The 19,436-nt window shown below is 36.0% G+C and overlaps 1 protein-coding gene across 2 annotated transcripts in view; it reads left to right on the forward strand.

The window, feature by feature from the left end:
* Positions 1 to 19,436, forward strand: part of LMNTD1 (lamin tail domain containing 1) — a 147,658-nt gene that overhangs the window by 122,894 nt on the left and 5,328 nt on the right. The window contains exons 5-9 of one of the 2 annotated variants that reach the window (XM_029955826.1): positions 806 to 992; positions 1,522 to 1,641; positions 3,840 to 4,039; positions 4,633 to 4,804; positions 19,044 to 19,148. In XM_029955826.1, the coding sequence (XP_029811686.1) occupies positions 806 to 992; positions 1,522 to 1,641; positions 3,840 to 4,039; positions 4,633 to 4,804; positions 19,044 to 19,148 (784 nt within the window). The remainder of the gene's footprint in view (positions 1 to 805; positions 993 to 1,521; positions 1,642 to 3,839; positions 4,040 to 4,632; positions 4,805 to 19,043; positions 19,149 to 19,436) is intronic. The other variant, XM_029955825.1, reaches the window with a different exon arrangement.

Here is a 19,436-nt window from a genome sequence, read left to right on the forward strand (position 1 = left end):
AGTGATTCATCACTTACATACAACACCCAGTGCTTGTCACAAAATCAAATGTGTGGGGTTTTTTTAAGTTTTGGGGATTTTTAGAATTTTTTGGATTTTGGAATTGCTGATATGAAATTGCAGTTATAGATATAATCTTTACAAAGCACCCAGACATATTAATGATCAGTTATTCTTGTTGGCGTTTCATTTTTAAAATGATAGCTACAACCCACCAAAGGGATTTCATGAATACTGTTAGGCTGTGCCCCACACTCTAAGAAAAGCTAACACATAAATGTTTAGCCTGGCCCCTGGTACACACTAGGCTTTCAACACATTAGAGGAAAAAATTACCATCTTATATTTGTATTGTATTTTAAGTTTGCAGAAATCTTCTAAGCATATAGTTGCTATTTATCTTCACAGTAACTTTATCAGAAATAATATAAATGGTTAACTTTTATCTGTATTTATTTGGTAGTTTCATGTGTCCATGCTTTTATGATGAACAGAAGGAAATTTAAATAATTATGAACACATCTTCCTATGGTATTTATGCCTTGACACCTAGAGCACTTTTTAACTTTTCTTTAATTATTTTATGTGTAAGAGATAACTTTGTTGCATAGCTAAACAAACAGAACTAAGAGATCCAGCCATTTGTCTTCAATTATAAAATATACCATTTCTACGTAGACTGTGTTCAATAGACTGTACATCTATTTGAATGTTGTACTTTCAAAGCATATTATTCAGTCCTTAAAATGAGCTAAAGGCACATTTCTCTAAAGCCACCTTATAATCTTTGTGTTTTATTTTTTAGTGCTCTTGGAGACATTAAAATAGCTGAAGTAAATGCCAAGGGTTTGTTTGTGAAGCTCGTTAACTCTTCTCTTGACAAAGAACTGGAGATTGGAGGTCATATTCTCCAGCAAAATGTGAATGGACAAACAGTCTCTGTGTACCGCTTCCTTCCAAACATCCTAATGCAGGCCAGGTGCACAGTAACAGTGAGTGTCAGACATAAATGCTATGATGCTGTGAACTAGAATCATACAGGAAAACTCACTTACCCAGCCAGACTGGCTCAGCGCCGGTTGTTCCTTCATCATTTGATCTCTCGTTGTTGTTGGATATTTGTGCCAGTTTGTCCCTCCCTGGATGTAAATTAATATCCATAATTCAATTTTCATTGCTTTCCTCAATTTGATGCACAATACCTTTTCTTTTTATTATTTCCTATTAAAACAAAATGCTTAGTTTCCTAAAACTAAGCAGACATAATCTTTAAAAGAAAAGCAAAGAGATTGTTTGCTTAGAGAACAGGTAATTAGTCGATGCTGGAAGGTTTCCTTTCTTTCTGTGTTTCCTTTAAGCCATGTACAGTATCTTGGTGCTACACAGCTGATATTATATATTATATGGTCATATTTTAAAACCTCATGTGTTCAAAATGACACATTGTCATGACCTCCTGGCATGTACAAAACTACAGGAAGCTGCAATGGCATTTGTCATCAACAAACCATTTTCTTACAGGTGTGGGCAGCTGAATCTGAAGCAAAGCATCAGCCACCATCAGATTTTCTTTGGAGAGAACAAAACAAGTTTAAAACAAGCCCAGATTGTACAACAATTCTGTGCAAACCTAACGGTGAAGTCAGTGTCTGATTCTCAATAATAGCTTTTAGAAGAATGGAGAGCTCTCCTTAGGGTCCCCTTCTCTTACCTGACTCAATTACCTTCCATCCTTACGAACTTGGATATAACACGTCAGGCAACTCAACAGCACCCTCTTCCCAGGGCAAAAATGCCAAAGAGCTACTTACAGTTTGGCAAAAATAATTTTCATAGCCCATATTTCTAAGAAGTTACTTCAAATTTTAGAATCAGGGATGGATTTTATTTATGATATTTAGGCCAAAGAGTGGAATAAGAAAGAAAAGTATTACACAGAGGCATTTTATATTCATTCATTTCTCAAATATTTGTTGAGATTATTATCTATTCCAATGGCTGTAATAAGTGCTGAGATTATAATGTAGAATCAGATATGATATCTGCTTTTAAGAGACTAATATTCTAATGAAAGAATCTATAGTCTAATTTGTAACAACTATATTTTAAATTCAACTTCACCATAAATTTTTTTTACTTTTGGGAGAGAGAGAGCATGAGAATAAGCAGGGGAGGGGCAGCAGAGAGAGAGAGAGGGAGATGCAGACTCTGAAGCAGGCTCCAGGCTCCGAGCTGTCAGTACAGAGCCCGACATGGGGCTTGAACCCACGAACTGTGAGATCATGACCTGAGCCGAAGTTAGACGCTTAACCAACTGAGCCACCCAGGTGCCCCTCAACTTTACAATAAATTTAGTGCATTAGTAATAATTTTGGGTAACTCATTCCCAGTACTTGACAATTTTATTTTTTCTCTCTACCTATTCCTTAGCATAATATTAGTATAAACATATGCCTTAAAGACACACTAATATAGTTGAAAGGTATCTTTGTTTACAACAAAAAAGTTCATCTTTTTGCAAAAACATTATTTTGATTTTTCTTAAATACCTACCATTTTTTCTTACCCCCAGTCTAACTTACTATGTCATATAACTACTAATCCAGATAAAGTTGATTGGAATCTCTCTCTCTGATTGTCTTTCTGCTTAGATTGTACTCTCTCTTTTGAGTAGGCTTGCTAATTTATTAAGAGCCATTTAATGTCTTTCTGTAAGAACAGCAGTTGTTAGAACACTCATTAGCTGTAATTTTGAAGCCTTTACTTACCTTTAGATCTTTCAGTAGGATCAAACTGAATTTTATAATACTTCTAATGATTCTCACTGTGGGAGAAATAAAGTGATGTAATCTAAATTATTTACTCAGCCTTGTAAAAAATCATTAGCAGAGTAGGATTAAGGGATTCCTGTTTTAGTTTTTCCTCACATTTATCTACCCAATTATTCACTCTGCAAAAGCATTTGAGGTGTCTATTTTGTGTGCACACTGTTCCCAGGCACTGAGTGTTGAACCAGAGAGACCAGGTCTCGGAGCTCCTGGATGCCCATTTGAATAAAGTGCCATTCCCTGCAATGGAATCAGTCTTTGTACTTATTACTGCTCCTTTGATTCTGATTCGAACTGCTTTGCACATATAGGGTCGGATTATTTCTGCAGGGTGATATAAGCTCAATTTTGCTTGCCTGTGAAACTGATCAATTCACTTATACGGGAAACATTACTTAGTATCTGCCAAGCATTATGCTAGGTGCTAGGAAAAAGAGCTTAAGTATTGCATGGTTCCTGTCCTCAGGAAACTCAGAGACTAGTAGTCTCCTTAAGAGTCCTACCCAGGATTCCAGCTCAAAGAATATGATTTCCTCTCCATGTTTCTAGTTATGCTACTGCCCATTTCCTCATATGAGACATATATATATATACACCTATATATAATATCTTAAATATTCAAATTTTAATATTAACATTAAAACTTTTTTGCATAGTTCTTTATAGCTAATGAAATTTATAGCTAATGAAATTTAGTAGCTTAACTGAATCTCACAATACCCTCATGTAACAATTCCCTACCACCACCCTCCCCATTTCACATGAGGACACAGTCCCAGATAATAGGCAACTAATCTGTCTGAGGTCATGCAGCTTGTAATTTTCAGAATTGGAAACTAAGGTCAGGATGTCTTACTACATCCTAACTGTGTGTTTCATTAATTCACAAATAGTAAGTGAGTGACTTTAAACTGTTTGACTTTGAAATTTTTTTGCAATAAGCCTATGACACTTTTTTTTAAATCTATCTAATGCCATTGGTATTTGATATTAATGAATCATTTCTGTTAGGCTGTCGCCTGGTACACTCCTATTCACTGGAAGCAAACGTGGGAGAAAATAGAGACTGACACTGAATTTGACAGAAGCTCAGTAGAAAGTTTAGCATCTCAAAGACACATGTTTCACTGGCCAACCGTTATATCTACAGCTAATGGAAAACAAGACAAATCAAAAAATCAGATGGAACAAGTCAGAGTTTTTCTTAAAAGGTAAAAGTTGTTTGGCTTTTTTTTATTTTAATTTTTTTTAACTGAACAAGTGGGAATGACTAGGTGATAGGTAGCTACATGATGAATAAGTAAATCAATAATGATTTTAAAAATCCTACTTCATATAGGATGATAAAAACCATAATACTATTCGTGTTTTGTGAAGAACACAGAGGAAGCAGGGCTATAGTCATGGGACAGGAAAGGCTGGTGACTTCCACTAGGCAATATCAAGGCCCCTCTGGCCATTCCACTTCTTCGTGGCAATGCTGTTAGCGGCAGGCTGCGGAGAGATGAAGAGATGAAATTATTACCATGGCTTTAGCAGTGCTTCAGTGGAGGGAGAGGTGAATCATCTAGGAATTTCATTTTGGATCAAGAGTTGGCTTGTGGCTTAATGTGCAGAATTTACATTACACATGTGTGGGCAAATGCTTCTGATGTTGTGATAAAAGCGCTGCCCACAAGGTCTAGAAAAGACATATTTTTTGGTCTTAAAACATCCTTTCACTTTAATTGAGGCTTCATTACTAATGAACTATATAAGATACCTTTTTGGTTCACTTTGGGCTTAATTTTTTTTTTTTTTACAGAGAAAAAGAAAATCCACCAACTCTTTTTCCTAATAGCAGTCCTTGGTGCCACAGTCCCAATGTCCCTGCACATCCCTACTGTCCTCTGATTGAACCTCACAATACCAGCATGGCTGGAAGCAACTTAGACAGAGAGCCTAGGCCTCTGTCATCCAGGCCTGATCCAGCCCAGGTAAGTCAAAGGGATATTTATTCCAGTGGAGAGTTAAGGGATGTGGGTGGGGGGAGGGAGGGAGAGAAGGAGGGAGGAGGAGAGAGAAGGGGGAGAGCCGGAGACCTGGTGAAAGGGGTTAAGTGATAAAATTCACCAAGTACTGAAAACTATTTGGGGCACTTGCGTGGCTCATTTGGTTGAGCATCCGACTTTTGATTCCAGTTTAGTTCACCTCATGGTTTGTGGGTTTGAGATCTGCATGGGACTCTCCACTGACAGCATGGAGCCTGGTTGGGGTTCTCTCTCTCTCTCTCTCTCTCTCTCCCTCCCTCCCTCTCTCTCTCTGCCCCTCCCCCACTCACTCTCTCTGTCTCTCTCTCAAAATAAAAAAACTTAATAATAAATAAATAAATACTAGTTATTTCCTCAAGTGTAGATGGCTCCTAAAGCAAGTATCATAAATCATTCACGTACATTTGCTTTAGCACAGTGTCTTCTACTGTTCTTGATATTTGTTAAATGAATCAATGAATCAAAAGAATAGCATGGCCAGCAACAGTAGACAGGATTCTTGAAGTTCACTCAGAAGTACGTTTTGTTTTTTATTAGGCAGGAAAAACTAGACTTACAAAATTATGCTATGCTTAAAGAAAAAATTTATCTTTTCAAACACATTCTAATATCAATTCCAAATTCTTATTCTTTTTCAACAAGAAGTTTCTTATTTCAGTCCTCTTAAATTGGGTTATCAATCCAGGATCAGTGAATGGATTTTGGGAAGTCCCTGAACTTCTACATTTGATACACAGGTGTGTGCCTGTGTGATGGTTTCTGGGGAAAGAGTCCATGAGGTTCATTGGGAGCCCCCAAATGTTTACAAGAATCTAATTAGAACACAATGCCCAGTCCTAAGCTGTAGAGAAAGCCCGTTTCATACAGGGGCTATATCCTGCTCAAGCTGTAATGATTTGCAAACTTTTAATTAGTAGAGGGGCGCTTTTTTAAATGAAGCATTGCGCAGACTCATTATATAAAACGGATAAAAGGAAACCTGTTCAAGTTGAAGAAAAGGTAATAACTCTCCCTGCCCACTACACCTTTCTTCCTTCCTATCTTCCCTGGCTTCTTCCCTCCTTCCCTGTGATCTTTGAGGCACCCCTTAAATCACTGAATTCTATACCACAGTATGAAAGCCACTGTGTGAGTATACTAACACATAGTTGGAGGTAGTACCCCCAAATAGTAACTTTTAGAAGTGGAATGATCACAATTATGTAAATTCCTGAATATATTCAATTTCATAAAATTAAGTACCCTATATCTTTGTGCTTGAGTTTCTTCATCAAGTAAGAAATTTGGAAATTTAAAGATCTCTTTAGCAATAATTTATACATATTATTTTTATATATAATACAGACAGACACACACCTTAGGTGCATTACAACTTAGATTTGAGATTAATAAGAAGAACATGGATTATGTTTTTCTCCAACGATAGTCTACACTCTTTTACCCATTCTAAACCACTTGTTTCTCAAAGAAATTTGACTTAAAATTTTCTTTTTTAATTTTAATCTTTTTATTCAACTATAATTAACATAGATTTTTATAGTAGTTTCAGGTGTACAATATAACAATTTAAATCTCTGTGCATCACTTCATCCCATTCACAATGACTGTATTCATAATCCCCTTCACATAATTCATCCATCCTCCCACCCACCTCCTCTCTGGAAAATACCAGTTTGTTCTCTATATTTAAGAATGTGTTCATGAACAGCCGGTACTCCAAAGAAGACGTACAGATGGCCAACATGAAAAGATGCTCCGTATCACTCATCATCAGTGATATGCAAATCAAAATCACAATGAAATATCACCTCACACCTGGAAGAAGGACGGAACTTAAAAACTCAAGAAACAACAAGTGTTTTGAAGATTCAGAGAAAAAGGAGCAAACAAAGGGGGAAAACAGGCAAACCAAAAAAATAGACACTCAATTATAGAAAACAAACAGGTGGATGCCAGAGGGAAGGGGGCAAAGGGATGGGTGAAATAGGTGAAAGGGATAAAAAGTGCACTTATCTTGATGAGCACTGAGTAATATATTGAACTGCTGAATCACTATATTGTACACCTGAAATTAATTCTATATGTTAACTACACTGGCATTCTAATAATTATTTTTTAAAGAATCTTATTGTTTCTTTTATTCTTTGTTCACATGTTTTGTTTCTTAAATTCTACATCTGAATGAAATAATATGAAATTCCTTTTTCTCTGACTGACTTATTTCACTTCACATTATACCTTGTAGATCCACATATCTTGTTTCTCCAAATGGTCAGATTTTATTCATTTTTAAGGTTGAGTCATATTCCATTGTGTATAAATACCACTTGTTCTTTATTCATTCATCTATAGACGGACACTTGGGTTGCTTCCAAATCTTGGCTACTGTAAATAATGCTATAATAAACATAAAAGTGCATATATTTTTCAATTAGTGTTTTTGTTCTCTTTTGGTAAATATCCAGTAGTGAAAATCCTAGATCATATAGTAATTTGATTTTCAATTTTTTGAGGAACTTCTATACTGTCTTTCACAGCGGCTACACCAATTTACATTCCTTCCAACAGTGCACAGGGTTCTTTTTTCTCCACATCCTTTCCAACACTTATTTTTTGTCTTTTTTATTTTAGCCATTCCAACAGGTGTGAGATGATATGTCATTGTGGTTTGGATATGCATTTTCCTGATAATTAGTGATATTGAGTATCTTTTATGTATCTATTACCTATCTGTATATCTTCTTTGGAAAAATGTATATTCATGTTCTTCCTCCATTTTTCAATTGGATTATTTGTTTCTTTGGTGTTCAATTGTATAAGGTTTTTTTTCAAGTTTTTATTTAAATTCCAGATAGTCCACATTCAGTGTAATATTAGTTTTAGGTGTAGAATTTAGTGATTTATCACTTACATACACCATCCAGTGCTCATCCCAACTGCCTCCTTAATAGCCATCACCCATTTAACCCATTCCCCCACCCATCACCCCTCCAGTAACTCTGTTCTCTAAAGTTGAGTCTGTTTTCTAGTTTGAGTCTCTTTATTTTCCCTGTGTTCATCTGTTTTGTTTCTTAAATTCCACATAAGAATGAAATCATATGGTATTTGTCTTTCTTGGAATGACTTATTTAACCTAGCATAATACATTCTAACTCCATCCACTACATTGCAAAAGGCAAGATTTTGTTCTTTATTATGGCTAATATTCCAATGTATATATGCAGCACATCTTTATCCACTCATCAGTTGAAGGATACTTAGGCTCTTTCCATAATTTAGTTATTGTTGATAACGCTGCAAACATCAGGGTGCATGTTTCCTTCACATCAGTATTTTTGTAAACTTTGGATAAATACTTCATAGTATGATTCTGGATCATAGGGTAGTTCTATTTTTAACTTTGTGAGGAACCTCCATACTGTTTTCCAGAATGACTGCATCAGTTTACATTCCTACCAACAGTGCAAGAGGGTTCCCCTTTCTCCACATCTTCACCAACACCTTTGTTTCCTGTGTTGTTAATTTTAGCCACTCTGACAGGTGTGAGGTGATGTCTTATTGGAGTTTTGATTTGTATTTCCCTGATGATGAGTAATGTTAAGCATCTTTTCATGTGTCTGCTAGCCATCTGTATGTCTTTTTTGGAAAAATGTCTATTCATGTCTTCTGCCTATTTTTAACTGGGTTATTTGGTTTTTTATATATTTTTGTTCTTTATATATTTTGGATACTAACCCTTTATCAGATAACTAAGATGTTAAAGTCCCTACTATTATTACATTACTATTAATTACTTCCTTTATGTATATGTTATTAGCTGCTTTATGTGCTTGGCTGCACTCTTGTTGGGTGCGTAATTACACTTGTTATTTCTTCTTGTTAAATTGTTCCCTTTATGATTATACAGTGTCTTTCTTTGTCTTCTGTGATAGTGTTTGTTTTAAAGGCTATTTTGTCTAATATGTATTGCTACTCCAGCTTTCTTTTCACCTCCATTTGCTTGATAAATGCTTTTCAATCCCTTCACTTAAAAACTTTCCTTAACGTTTATTTATTTTTGAGAGACAGAGACAGAGCACAAGCAGGGGAGGGGCAGAGAGAGCAATGGAAACACAGAATCAGAAGCAGGCTCCAGGCTCTGAGCTATCAGCATAGAGCCAGACACAGGGCTCAAACCCACAAACCAGGGGATCATGACCTGAGCCCCAGGTCACTTAAGTTGGTTAACTGACTGAGCCACCCAAATGCCACAATCCTTTGACTTTTAATCTGCATGTGTCTTTAGTTCTGAATGAGCATCATTTCAGACCCAGCAGGTAGAGGGGTATTGCTTTTTTATCCATTCCATCACCCTATGTCTTTTGACTGGAGCATTTAGTTCATTTATATTCAAAATAACTAGTGATAGGCATGTGTATTTATTGCCATTATGCTACTTGTTTTATGGCTGTTCAGTAGTTCTCTGTTACTTTCTTCTCTTGCTCTCTTCTCTCACAGTTTGCTAGCTTTTTTTTTTTTAAGTTTATTTATTTTGAGAGAGAGTGCACACATGACTTGTGAAGGGCAGAGAGAGTTGTGAAGGGTAGAGAGAGAAGGAGAGAGAGAATCCCAAGTTTTCAGCACAGAATCTGATGTGGGGTCTGAATCCATGAACCATGAGACAATAGGTGAGCTGAAAACAAGAGTCAGATGCTTAACTGACTGAGCCACTCAGGTGTTCTGCTGGCTTCTTTAATGATATGCTTGGATTCCTTTCTCCTCATTTTTTGCATATCTATGGATGGTTTCTTATTTGTTATCACTATTAGGCTTATATATACCATCTTATGCATATTAGGCAGTCTATATTAAGGTTACAGTCACTAAAGTTTCAACCCATTCTTTACTCCTCACCCTCCCATGTTTTAGGCATATGGTGTTATATTTCACATCCTTTTATTTTTTAATACCTTACCTGATTTTTATAGATACACTTAATTTTACTGTTTTTGTGCTTTCTACTTTTCTTACTCCTACTTATGGTCTTTTCTTTCCACTCAAAGAGTTCCCTTTGACATTTCTTGTTGGGCTGGTTTAGTGGTCATGTATTCCATTAACTGTTGTTTGTATGGGAAACTCTTTATGACTATTTCTATTGTATTAAAATGATAGCCTTCCTGAATAGAGTATTCTTGGCTGCAGGTTCTTTTTCATTCAGGACTTTGAACATATCATACCAGTCCTTCTGGCCTGCAAGGTCTCTGCTGAAAAATCCACTGTTAGCGTTATGGGGTTTCCCTTATATGTAACTGTTTTCTTTTCTCTTTTTGCTTTTAATATTCTCTCTGTCTCACTACCTTTTGTCATTTTAATTACTATATGTCTTGATATGGATCTTCTTGGTTTGATTTTGTTGGGGGCTCTCTGTTTCTCCTGGATCTGGGTTTATTTTCTTCCCCAAATTCAAGAAGTTTTCAGCTATTATTTCTTCAAATTTTCTGCCTCCTTTCTCTCTCTCTCTCTCTCTCTCTCTCTCTCTCTCTCTCTCTCTCCCTCTCCCTCTCCCTCTCTCTCTCTCTCTCTCTCTCTCTCTCTCTCTCTGGATGCCTATAATGTAAATACTATGCTGTTTTAAAAGAAATAAGTATTACTTGTAAAGCAGAGTTTCCCTGTAGTTCCTTCTGTGGTCCTTGTCTCCTCCACCTCTCCCAGAAGCAATATCCATGAACTTGGGTATTGGTGGTGGTGGTGGTGGTGCTTTGTATTGTATTGTTGTTCAGCTCAAATCTAACTTGAAGTTCTGAAATATTTTTCTACTATGAACTGTGGAAGCTCAGAAAATTTATATGCTGCTGCTAATATGTCTTCCAAACCTAGAATACACCATTCCTTTTACAAAGAATATATATTAAAGACATGTTATCAACAAAATTAAACTATTTCTTTACCTTGCTAGAAGATCTGAAGGGACACTGAGCAGAAGAGAGAGGGAGAGAACAACGACATCTGGGCAAAGCATTTTCTACCATAAACACTTTACTCAAAAATGGCTGAGTGCCTATAAAAAATCACCGTGCTAAGCACCACAGACACCAAACCAAATAAGGCACTCTCTCTGTAGGGAGAAAAATAAATAGTAAAGCAACAAAAGTAGTAGGGTAATGACTTTCAAATATTCTTGACCATAAACCACAGTGAGAAAACCGGTTCACATCATTACTCAATATACATATACACATGTACATATGTAACTGAAACCGAAGCTTCAAAAGGCAGTACTCAGTCTTCTGAGCTTTTTGCATTTCCTATTCTGTTCTATTTCATTTTTTAAGTACCTGTCATGACCCTCTAAATTTACGTCATAACCAATAAATGGGACAGGATCTTTGTTTGAAAAACATTGTTTTAGAAACATTTATAAAGTGACACGAAAGCAATTGAAAAGGCAACTCAGAGGAGATAGTATTTAAACTATGATATTTAAGGATAAATAGAGGCTATTCAGGTTGAAAAGAAAGTGGGCAAACTATTCTGAATAAAAGAAATAGCATATTTTAAAAGCATATGGAGATGAAAATAAACTCTATGATAAATTGTAAACTCAAATATATGTTCAGATGTTAGTCTGAAAAGTTTGTGGGGACTATAGTTTATAGGTCTTTGTACACCATTATGTGAAAAAGTTTGTACTATATCAGAGAGCTAGGAGGAGACACTGATGGTTTATAAGCAGGTGTCTCATATAGGTAGATGTCTGTTTCGGCCCCGGCCTGCCGGGCAGTCGATGGTCTTGGGTTCCTGAGGGAGGGAGAGAGAATTGGGGAGCAGGGAGCACAGAGAGTGGAGGCAAGACAAGGTTTCTGATCAAGCCTCTCTTTATTGAGAAAAAATCCACACCTTAAATAAGGTATAGGGCGGGAAGTGAAGCAGCTGACCTAGGTTGGTTGCTAGGATACGGAGTCAATTGATTAAGGCTAGGCAAAGGAGGAACCAAACTAAAGTTTTTAGCACAGCTTTTGCCTGATGGCCAACACCACCCTGCCTGTAGGCTGTTGATCTTTGTTCGTCTGGCTTCCCCTGACAGGGAGTGGCACTTCCCTACCTATTTTTGTAATTCAGGTAACTTCCCTCAGGGAGTGACATTTCCTGCCAGTAAACTGCCAAGCAGCTGATCTTTGCAGCTTCCCACAGGTAGACCTATTTTTGAAAGAGAACTTTGAAAACTATATCAGAAATGATAAGGAATATGAAAGATTCCAAAATTTATATCTTAGCCCAATCCTCTATTCTGAACTCAACTCATGAGGCCAATTACCTAATGTCCTAGATGCCCCATGAGTGTCTCATTCCCAATGTTTCTAAAATTTTTCTCATCCTCATCTCTCACTCAAAGTTTGTCATTCCACTTTTCCCCTCATCTCAGCAAATGCCATTCAGAACCCCAGAATCTGAGAATCTTTCTCTATCCCTTTTTTTGTCTCAACTCCCACCTATCACAGATTAACCTCTTCACTTTTCTTACTTAAATATTTTCATTTTCTTCCCCATTGTCCTCATGATGAAGTTCAAACTCATGAAATTGTTGAAGTATCCGTAGCCTGGCCCAGCCTCTCTCAAACATTTGTCTTGCGTCTATGCCTCAGCCATCTTGAAGTTCCTTCAGTTACTCCAGCATACCATAACCACCTCTAGGCCTTCACAAGTTGTCACCCCTCTCTTCACATGGATAAATCTTATTCACTCTTAACATTTCCACTTACATGTAATTACCTCCAAAAAGCCCATCTTCTGGCCTCCACCAAATGAGTTTTATGTTCCTTATATGTATTCTCTTAACATCCGATACTTCCCTTATCATACAAAGCCATTATAGCACTCTACTATAAATTCTCTTTATTGCTGGGCTATAACCTCTAGAAGGATAGAAATAGCTGTTTTTGTGTCCTGCACTAAGCTCAGAGCATGACCCATAATAGTTGCTTAATACATATTTGCTAAACTACAGACAGAAATGGAGACAATTCCAGCAAGCATCTCATAGATTTAGATATGTGTTTTAAAGAAAATTTTAGAAGCAATGCTGAAAATATTGTGAAGTAGAAAATGTTTTAAAGGCTAGGAAAGAATTGGGGGAGGAAAGTAAAGGAAAGGAAAAAGTAGGTGTAATAAAGTTGTAATTTGAGTCCCACAAGGAAAAGATAAGAAAGATTGGGGCAGAAATAATATATAAATAAATAGTGAAAAAAATTGTCAAAAATTGGCAAAAGGCACCAAATCACACAATCATGAAAATTAAATCCCAAGCAGCACAAATCCAAAGGGAACAACACCAATGTATATTATAATAAAACTTCAGAAAACCAAATAACAGAAATCAGAAGATGATGGAATGATATTGTCAATGTGTTATATGCTAAAAGAACTACTAACCTAGAGTTCTATACCTAGCAAAGTATATGTCAGAAAGTTAAGGTAAAATAAAGGCATTTTCAGGTAAACAAAACTAAGAGAATTCATCAACAGCAATCCCACAGTAAGGAAATACTGATAGAAGTACTTCAAGAAGAAAGCAAGCAATCCTAGAAGAATGTACAGAGATGAAGGAAGAAATGTAGAAAAATGGAGAGAGTCAAACATAGATAACCATATGAATATTCATTATACAAAACAATACCAATTGTCTTGCAGGGGTTAAAATTTATATAGAATTTAAATACATGACAACTGTGTTAGTTTTCTAGGGCTACTGTAACATAGTACCAGAAACTTAGAGGCTTAAAGCAACAGAAATATTTTCTCTCACAATTCTAGAGACCAGAAGTCTGAAATCACAGTGTTCATAAAGGCTATACTCTCTAAAGACTCTGGAGAATCCTCCTTCCACCCCTCTTCTTAACTGGCAATCTTTGGTGGTCCTTGGCTTGCAGATGACTTTTTAATGGCCTTCTCTCCTAGGTATCTGTGTCCACATTTCTCTCTTTTTATGAGGACATCAATTATTGGGTTAGGGTCCTCCCTAATCTAATATGACCTCATCTTACTTCACTACATTTGTAAGGACCCTATTTCCAAATAAGTTCATATGCACAGGTTCCTCAGGTAAGGACTTCAACATATCTTTTTGTGGGACACAATTTAACTTATAACAACAGCAATAACACATAATTTGGGCAGGGATTAAATGGAGTTAAAGTACTCTAAATTACATGTTTTGTCCAGTAAGTTGTAAAAAGTACAATTTATATTAATCATTAGTAAATCAAGGATGCAAATATGTCACAGTTTCATTATCCTTCAGTTCAAAATATATTCTAATTTCCTATGTGATATCTTCTTTGATATATGGAGTATTGGGGGATAATACATCACAAACAAAGTGGGTTTATTTTAGAAATACAAGGTTGGTTTGAGCTTTGAAAATTAATCAAGTAACCTCACATTTTATATATTTTTAAAAATTTATTTAGTGTTTATTTTTGAGAGAGAGACAGAGATGAGCAGGAGAGGGGCAGAAAGAGAGGGAATCACAGAATCTGAAGCAGACTTTAGGCTTTGAGCTGTCAGCACAGAGCCTGACACAGGGCTTGAACCCATGAACCATGAGATCATGACCTAAGCCAAAGGCAGTTGCCCACCTGACTAAGCCACCCAGGTGCCCCATAACCTTACTATATTAACAGAATAAAGAGGAAAATTATATAACCATCTCAAAGATATAGAAAAAACATTTGATAAAATTAAATGCCCACCCAGGAAGAAAGAACCTTAGAAAATTAGGACTAGAAAGAATTTTCTCAGTCTGACAAATGTTATGTATAAAAATCCTAAAGCAAATTGCCATACCTAATGGTGAAGTTAAGAAATCCTTGAGATCAAGATAAAGACAAGAATTCTCTCTGTGACAACTTTTGTTCAACATTACACTAAAAATCTGAGTGCAACAAGACAAAAAAAAATCTGGATATCAAGTATCCCATTACTTTATAATCTAACAATTCCATCCCCAGGAATTACATATGCCTGACAAATATATACATATGTATACAAAAAATACAATAATGATCATAGCAACTACATTTGTAATAGTCAGAAACTAAGAAGCAGTCCAATTATTCATCAACAATATAATGAATAAATTATGATCTGTTAATACAATCCCATAAGCAATGAAAGTGGATGAACTATTGCCACATGAACAAGTTCACATTAGTAAACTTCCTAAGCATAATATTGGGCAAAAGATGCCAGACAAGAAGGACTACATGTTGTGTGATTCCATTTATATAAAATTCAAAAATATACAAAATTAAACCATGATGTTAAAGATCAGAAGAGTTGTCTCTGGGAGAAAGAGAGGAGTGTACTTGGAGACTGCACAAGCAGTTTGCTTCTAGAATACAAACAATGCTCCACTTCTTGATCTGAACAGTATTTACGTGGATCACCGCTTTCTCACTGTTTTCACCATGCTCGCAATTATGACTTGTGAACTTTTCTGTATGTTAATTATATTTAAATAAAAGTATGTTATACATAGATAAAATACTTTTTTAGAAACTTGATGACAACAATAAAGGAAAATTAGAAAGGAAAGTAAGCACAGTTAGTTACAATAATGAGCACTGACAGCTTATATCCTGGCAAGGAAAGAGAAAGGAAATCTTAAAAAATAGACTGATGAATTCAAAATGAGTATTAACAAAGCTTATTCAGTATAGGAGAAAAATAGTCTTACCTGAAATAAATCTAGGCCTATCATTATATTGCAATGTATAAGGACTTAATTTTAATATAGTTCATCATAGATGTCCATGTCCATAGATGTTCATGTCCAGGAGTATCTCTGGCAGAAATGGCTAATTGTGGCCCCTAAACCATCATTCGGATACAAGATGTCTAAGTCCAGGAAAACTTCGACCCATGGCCACCAAGAATAAAGCCCCTTTGTCTCAGCCTCTGCTGCAGTTATATGGGACCATGTATCTGTGTTCTGCATAACGGAATGTGAACAGAAATCATGTATGCAACCTCTGGATTATGCCCTTGGAGTTGTACTTCTCGGTGTCTCCTGCGGCCTGTGATACAAGGGCTGCAGCTGCCATCTTTCAGACCAGAGATGAAGCTGTGTGTTGGATGCTGGGATGGAAGAGCCACATTCAGTGCCCTGGGTCAGCACATCTCCATGCTCAATGAGAGAGAAATAATTTTGTTCAAGCCCTTGTTAAGTTGTGTCTAAACCAGATGGCCTATACGACCTCACCACCATTTAATTTCACTTAAAAATTTGTTGGTTAAAAAGAAAACAGAAGTCACAGCCAGAAAAGATATTTTTAAGACAATTAGGTACATTTAAAAACAGAACTAACATTAGATGCTGACAAGTCATTGTTCTTTCCTTATGTCATTAATTGTGTTGCTTGTGTTGTGGTTTTAGTGGTTGTTCTTAGATTCATACAGAATCTTAACTTTTCAATGGTTTGGTGATATAAGCATAGAGAGAGAATGCAAACTAGTGAATCTGGGTGATAGATACACAGATTTAGTTGTATTATGCTTTCATGTTTCAAATTTTTCACAATAAAAATTGAAAAAATGAAGAAGAAAGGCATTTCTGATAGAATATGGTATGGCCTTGGAGCAATTAGCACACAGAGGCAAGACATGAGGGCGGCATGAAGGCTCCTAGGAAGGTTAACCTTTGACAAAGCAGATGTGTTTGCATTGTGCTGCCACTGTTTCTCCTAGGCCTAGAGACAATTTGCATTCTTTTTGCTGGATAACCTCACAGAATGTGGACAACTCTGTCAGTCTTCTTCTGTAACTCAGTTAATTGGCAGGAATTAGTATGAAGATAGTATCCTAGAGACATTGTTTTAAGCAGGCAGTGCCGTGTGTGTGATTTGATGTACTTTATTTGCACACTGTCTGATACATTTTGCCTATCATCTGTGATCCATATTGCACCCTGTAGTGGGATTCATTTTAATTGTAGACTCTGTAGTTGCAACTGGCTCCCAGACAAATGTTATTACAGTAATAATAATGATGATAACAATGTTCCTTTGTTTCTCAAGATGGCACAGCCACACTATAAAAGCCAATCAGTTAGAAAATAAATGACCTCTTTTCCCTCCTCCCCCTTCCCCTTCAACTCTCAGTTCATTTTCAGCATTCAATAGTCTCTCAAGTTTTGTATCCCTCTCTCTCCCCAACTTTCTGTCCCTCCTCCGCTCCCCCTGGTTCTCCATTATGGGGAAGAGCACTGGGTGTTGTATGGAAAACAACTTGACAATAAAATATTGAAAAAATAAATAAATAAATAAATAAAAAGAAAGAAAATAAACATTAAACATTTTAAATCTCACCACTGTAAGCTCTGTATATCTTAAGATCACATTTATAGAAATTAAACATTTTAAATCTCACCACTGTAAGCTCTGTATATCTTAAGATCACATTTATAGAAATTTACTTTAGTTGGACCGTAGGCAAGTACTCATTACAGTTCAATAGGTCTGGCTTGTCTGTGCTGGGATCAAAGTATTTTTTCCCGATAAGAACATATTTCCAATCCATAACAATAACAAAGGAAAAAATACAAGTTAAAAAGAAATTATCTTTAAGTATCCTCCACATAAGTTCTTTGTTCTCCTTATTGATGTTTATACTTGTATCGCATTATTTACATTTATCGGATTAAGAATTTGGAATGTTGAATGTCACATCTCTGTGATTCTTAACATTTTTATGTGACTATACTGTGTATACTGTGTGTGTGTTTATATATATACACACAATACTAATATGCACAGTACTAATCAACAAGACAATTAGAAATTATATGAACTTATATATAGGGAAAAAATCTATCTTTTAGAATCCTTTAGAATAGCAAAGGCCAATTACTTGGACCTCTTACGCTTAGACAGTAGAAAATAATTAGGTGCAGGAACACTGAAAACTATCAAAGGTTTCTGTCCAATTTTTGTTATCAAAAAAACAGCATCGAAAAATCAAGAACTTTTTTATAAAGGAAAATTATATCACATCATGTACTCAAAGGTAATGATTTTTCTTTTCTGTTGCTTGCTTTCAGAAAATTTGTACTATAACATCACCATATTGCTACAGGACATTTTTCTAAATAGTAGACAAATAAAACCATTTATATGTCTCTTCTTACAGGTGAAATAAAGGGCTTTTTTTAATGATCATACAAAGAATTCTAATATATTAGTCCTAATGATAGAATGATTGGGTAACTTTATGACTAGATCTGTTATCTCAAAACAATTCAACATTATAAAACAGAAGGACTTTAAAGTAATGTACCTTTAGTTATGAAAGATTATAATCTCACTTATGGAAAAAAATCATTAGTGAATCATTTTTCCACACAAGTAAGAAGTACTATTTCAGGAAGTCAGAGTATTGTAAGAGTAAATTTACTAGGGGACACCTAGGTGGCTTAGTTGGATGAGTATCTGACTACTGACTTCAGCTCAGGTCATGATCTCAAGCCCAAAGTTGGGCTCTGTGCTGACAATGTAGGAGCCAGCTTGGGATTCTCTCTGTCTCTCTCTTTCCATCCGTCTCCTGGTTGCACACATGTTCTCTGTGTCTGTCTCTGTCTCTCTCTCTCTCTCTCTCTCTCTCTCTCTCTCTCTCAAAATAAGTAAACATTAAAAAAAGTTACTAAGGCTGAATCCTTAAGGCTCAAATAAGCATCAAGAAATTGCCATCACTCACCGAAATTGAAATAAACACCACTGCTACTGATAACTCTGTCATTAAATTTCAAGAAATTAGAGATGGAATTTTTTAATGAATATGGTTAGCTCTAAAATACAGTATTTTGTTGGCTGAAGAACAAGTTTTCAGGGTGCAATTCAAAACCTCCATCCTCAGGGTACTCAGTTTGGAAGGACATACATAAAATATCTACAAGGTTTGTTTCATGCCAACAAATTGCTTCAGAAGATGCAAAGTGATGAGCTAGATTCTTACATCTGGGCCACTGTCTCTGGTATGGAAGACATCTTAGAAACCTATTCATTCTCCAGGCCCATAACTTACTGTTCAAAAAGTTTTCACTGTGATGAGCCAAATGGCATGCTGACTCATTGTATTCAGGAACCTATCAGTGACTAAGAGAACCGCTGTGTTAACCAGAAACAGCCTTCATTTTTGTTCCTCTTTCTTTCAGATCACATTTTCACATCCAGCCTCTGGATATTGTTTCTTTGTAATCAAATACTGGCAATTTAACTTGATCATTCTTCTGAACTTTCAGAGAAAAAGAAAGGGTTAGGTATGACTGAGTAGCTTTCCTGTAGTTGTTTTTTCCAGAGGAGCTCATTATTGTCTGTATTTCGAAAATTGTTTTGCCTTCTTATCTTTTATTTTACAGGAATAAAAGAACATCTCATTTCTGGGCTAGAACTAATTTGTACTTGGTATTATTCAACTTGAGTACTATTTCGGTTTGATACTCTCATTTTCTGTGTAGAAATTAAACAAAGTGACTTTCAATGGCTGCTTAAGTATATAGAAATGAGGGAGGCTACCATATCTGTCACCTCGTTCATCACCGGGGTGT

The sequence above is a fragment of the Suricata suricatta genome, chromosome 10, assembly GCF_006229205.1.
Source record: "Suricata suricatta isolate VVHF042 chromosome 10, meerkat_22Aug2017_6uvM2_HiC, whole genome shotgun sequence".
NCBI classification, from domain to species: domain Eukaryota; kingdom Metazoa; phylum Chordata; class Mammalia; order Carnivora; family Herpestidae; genus Suricata; species Suricata suricatta.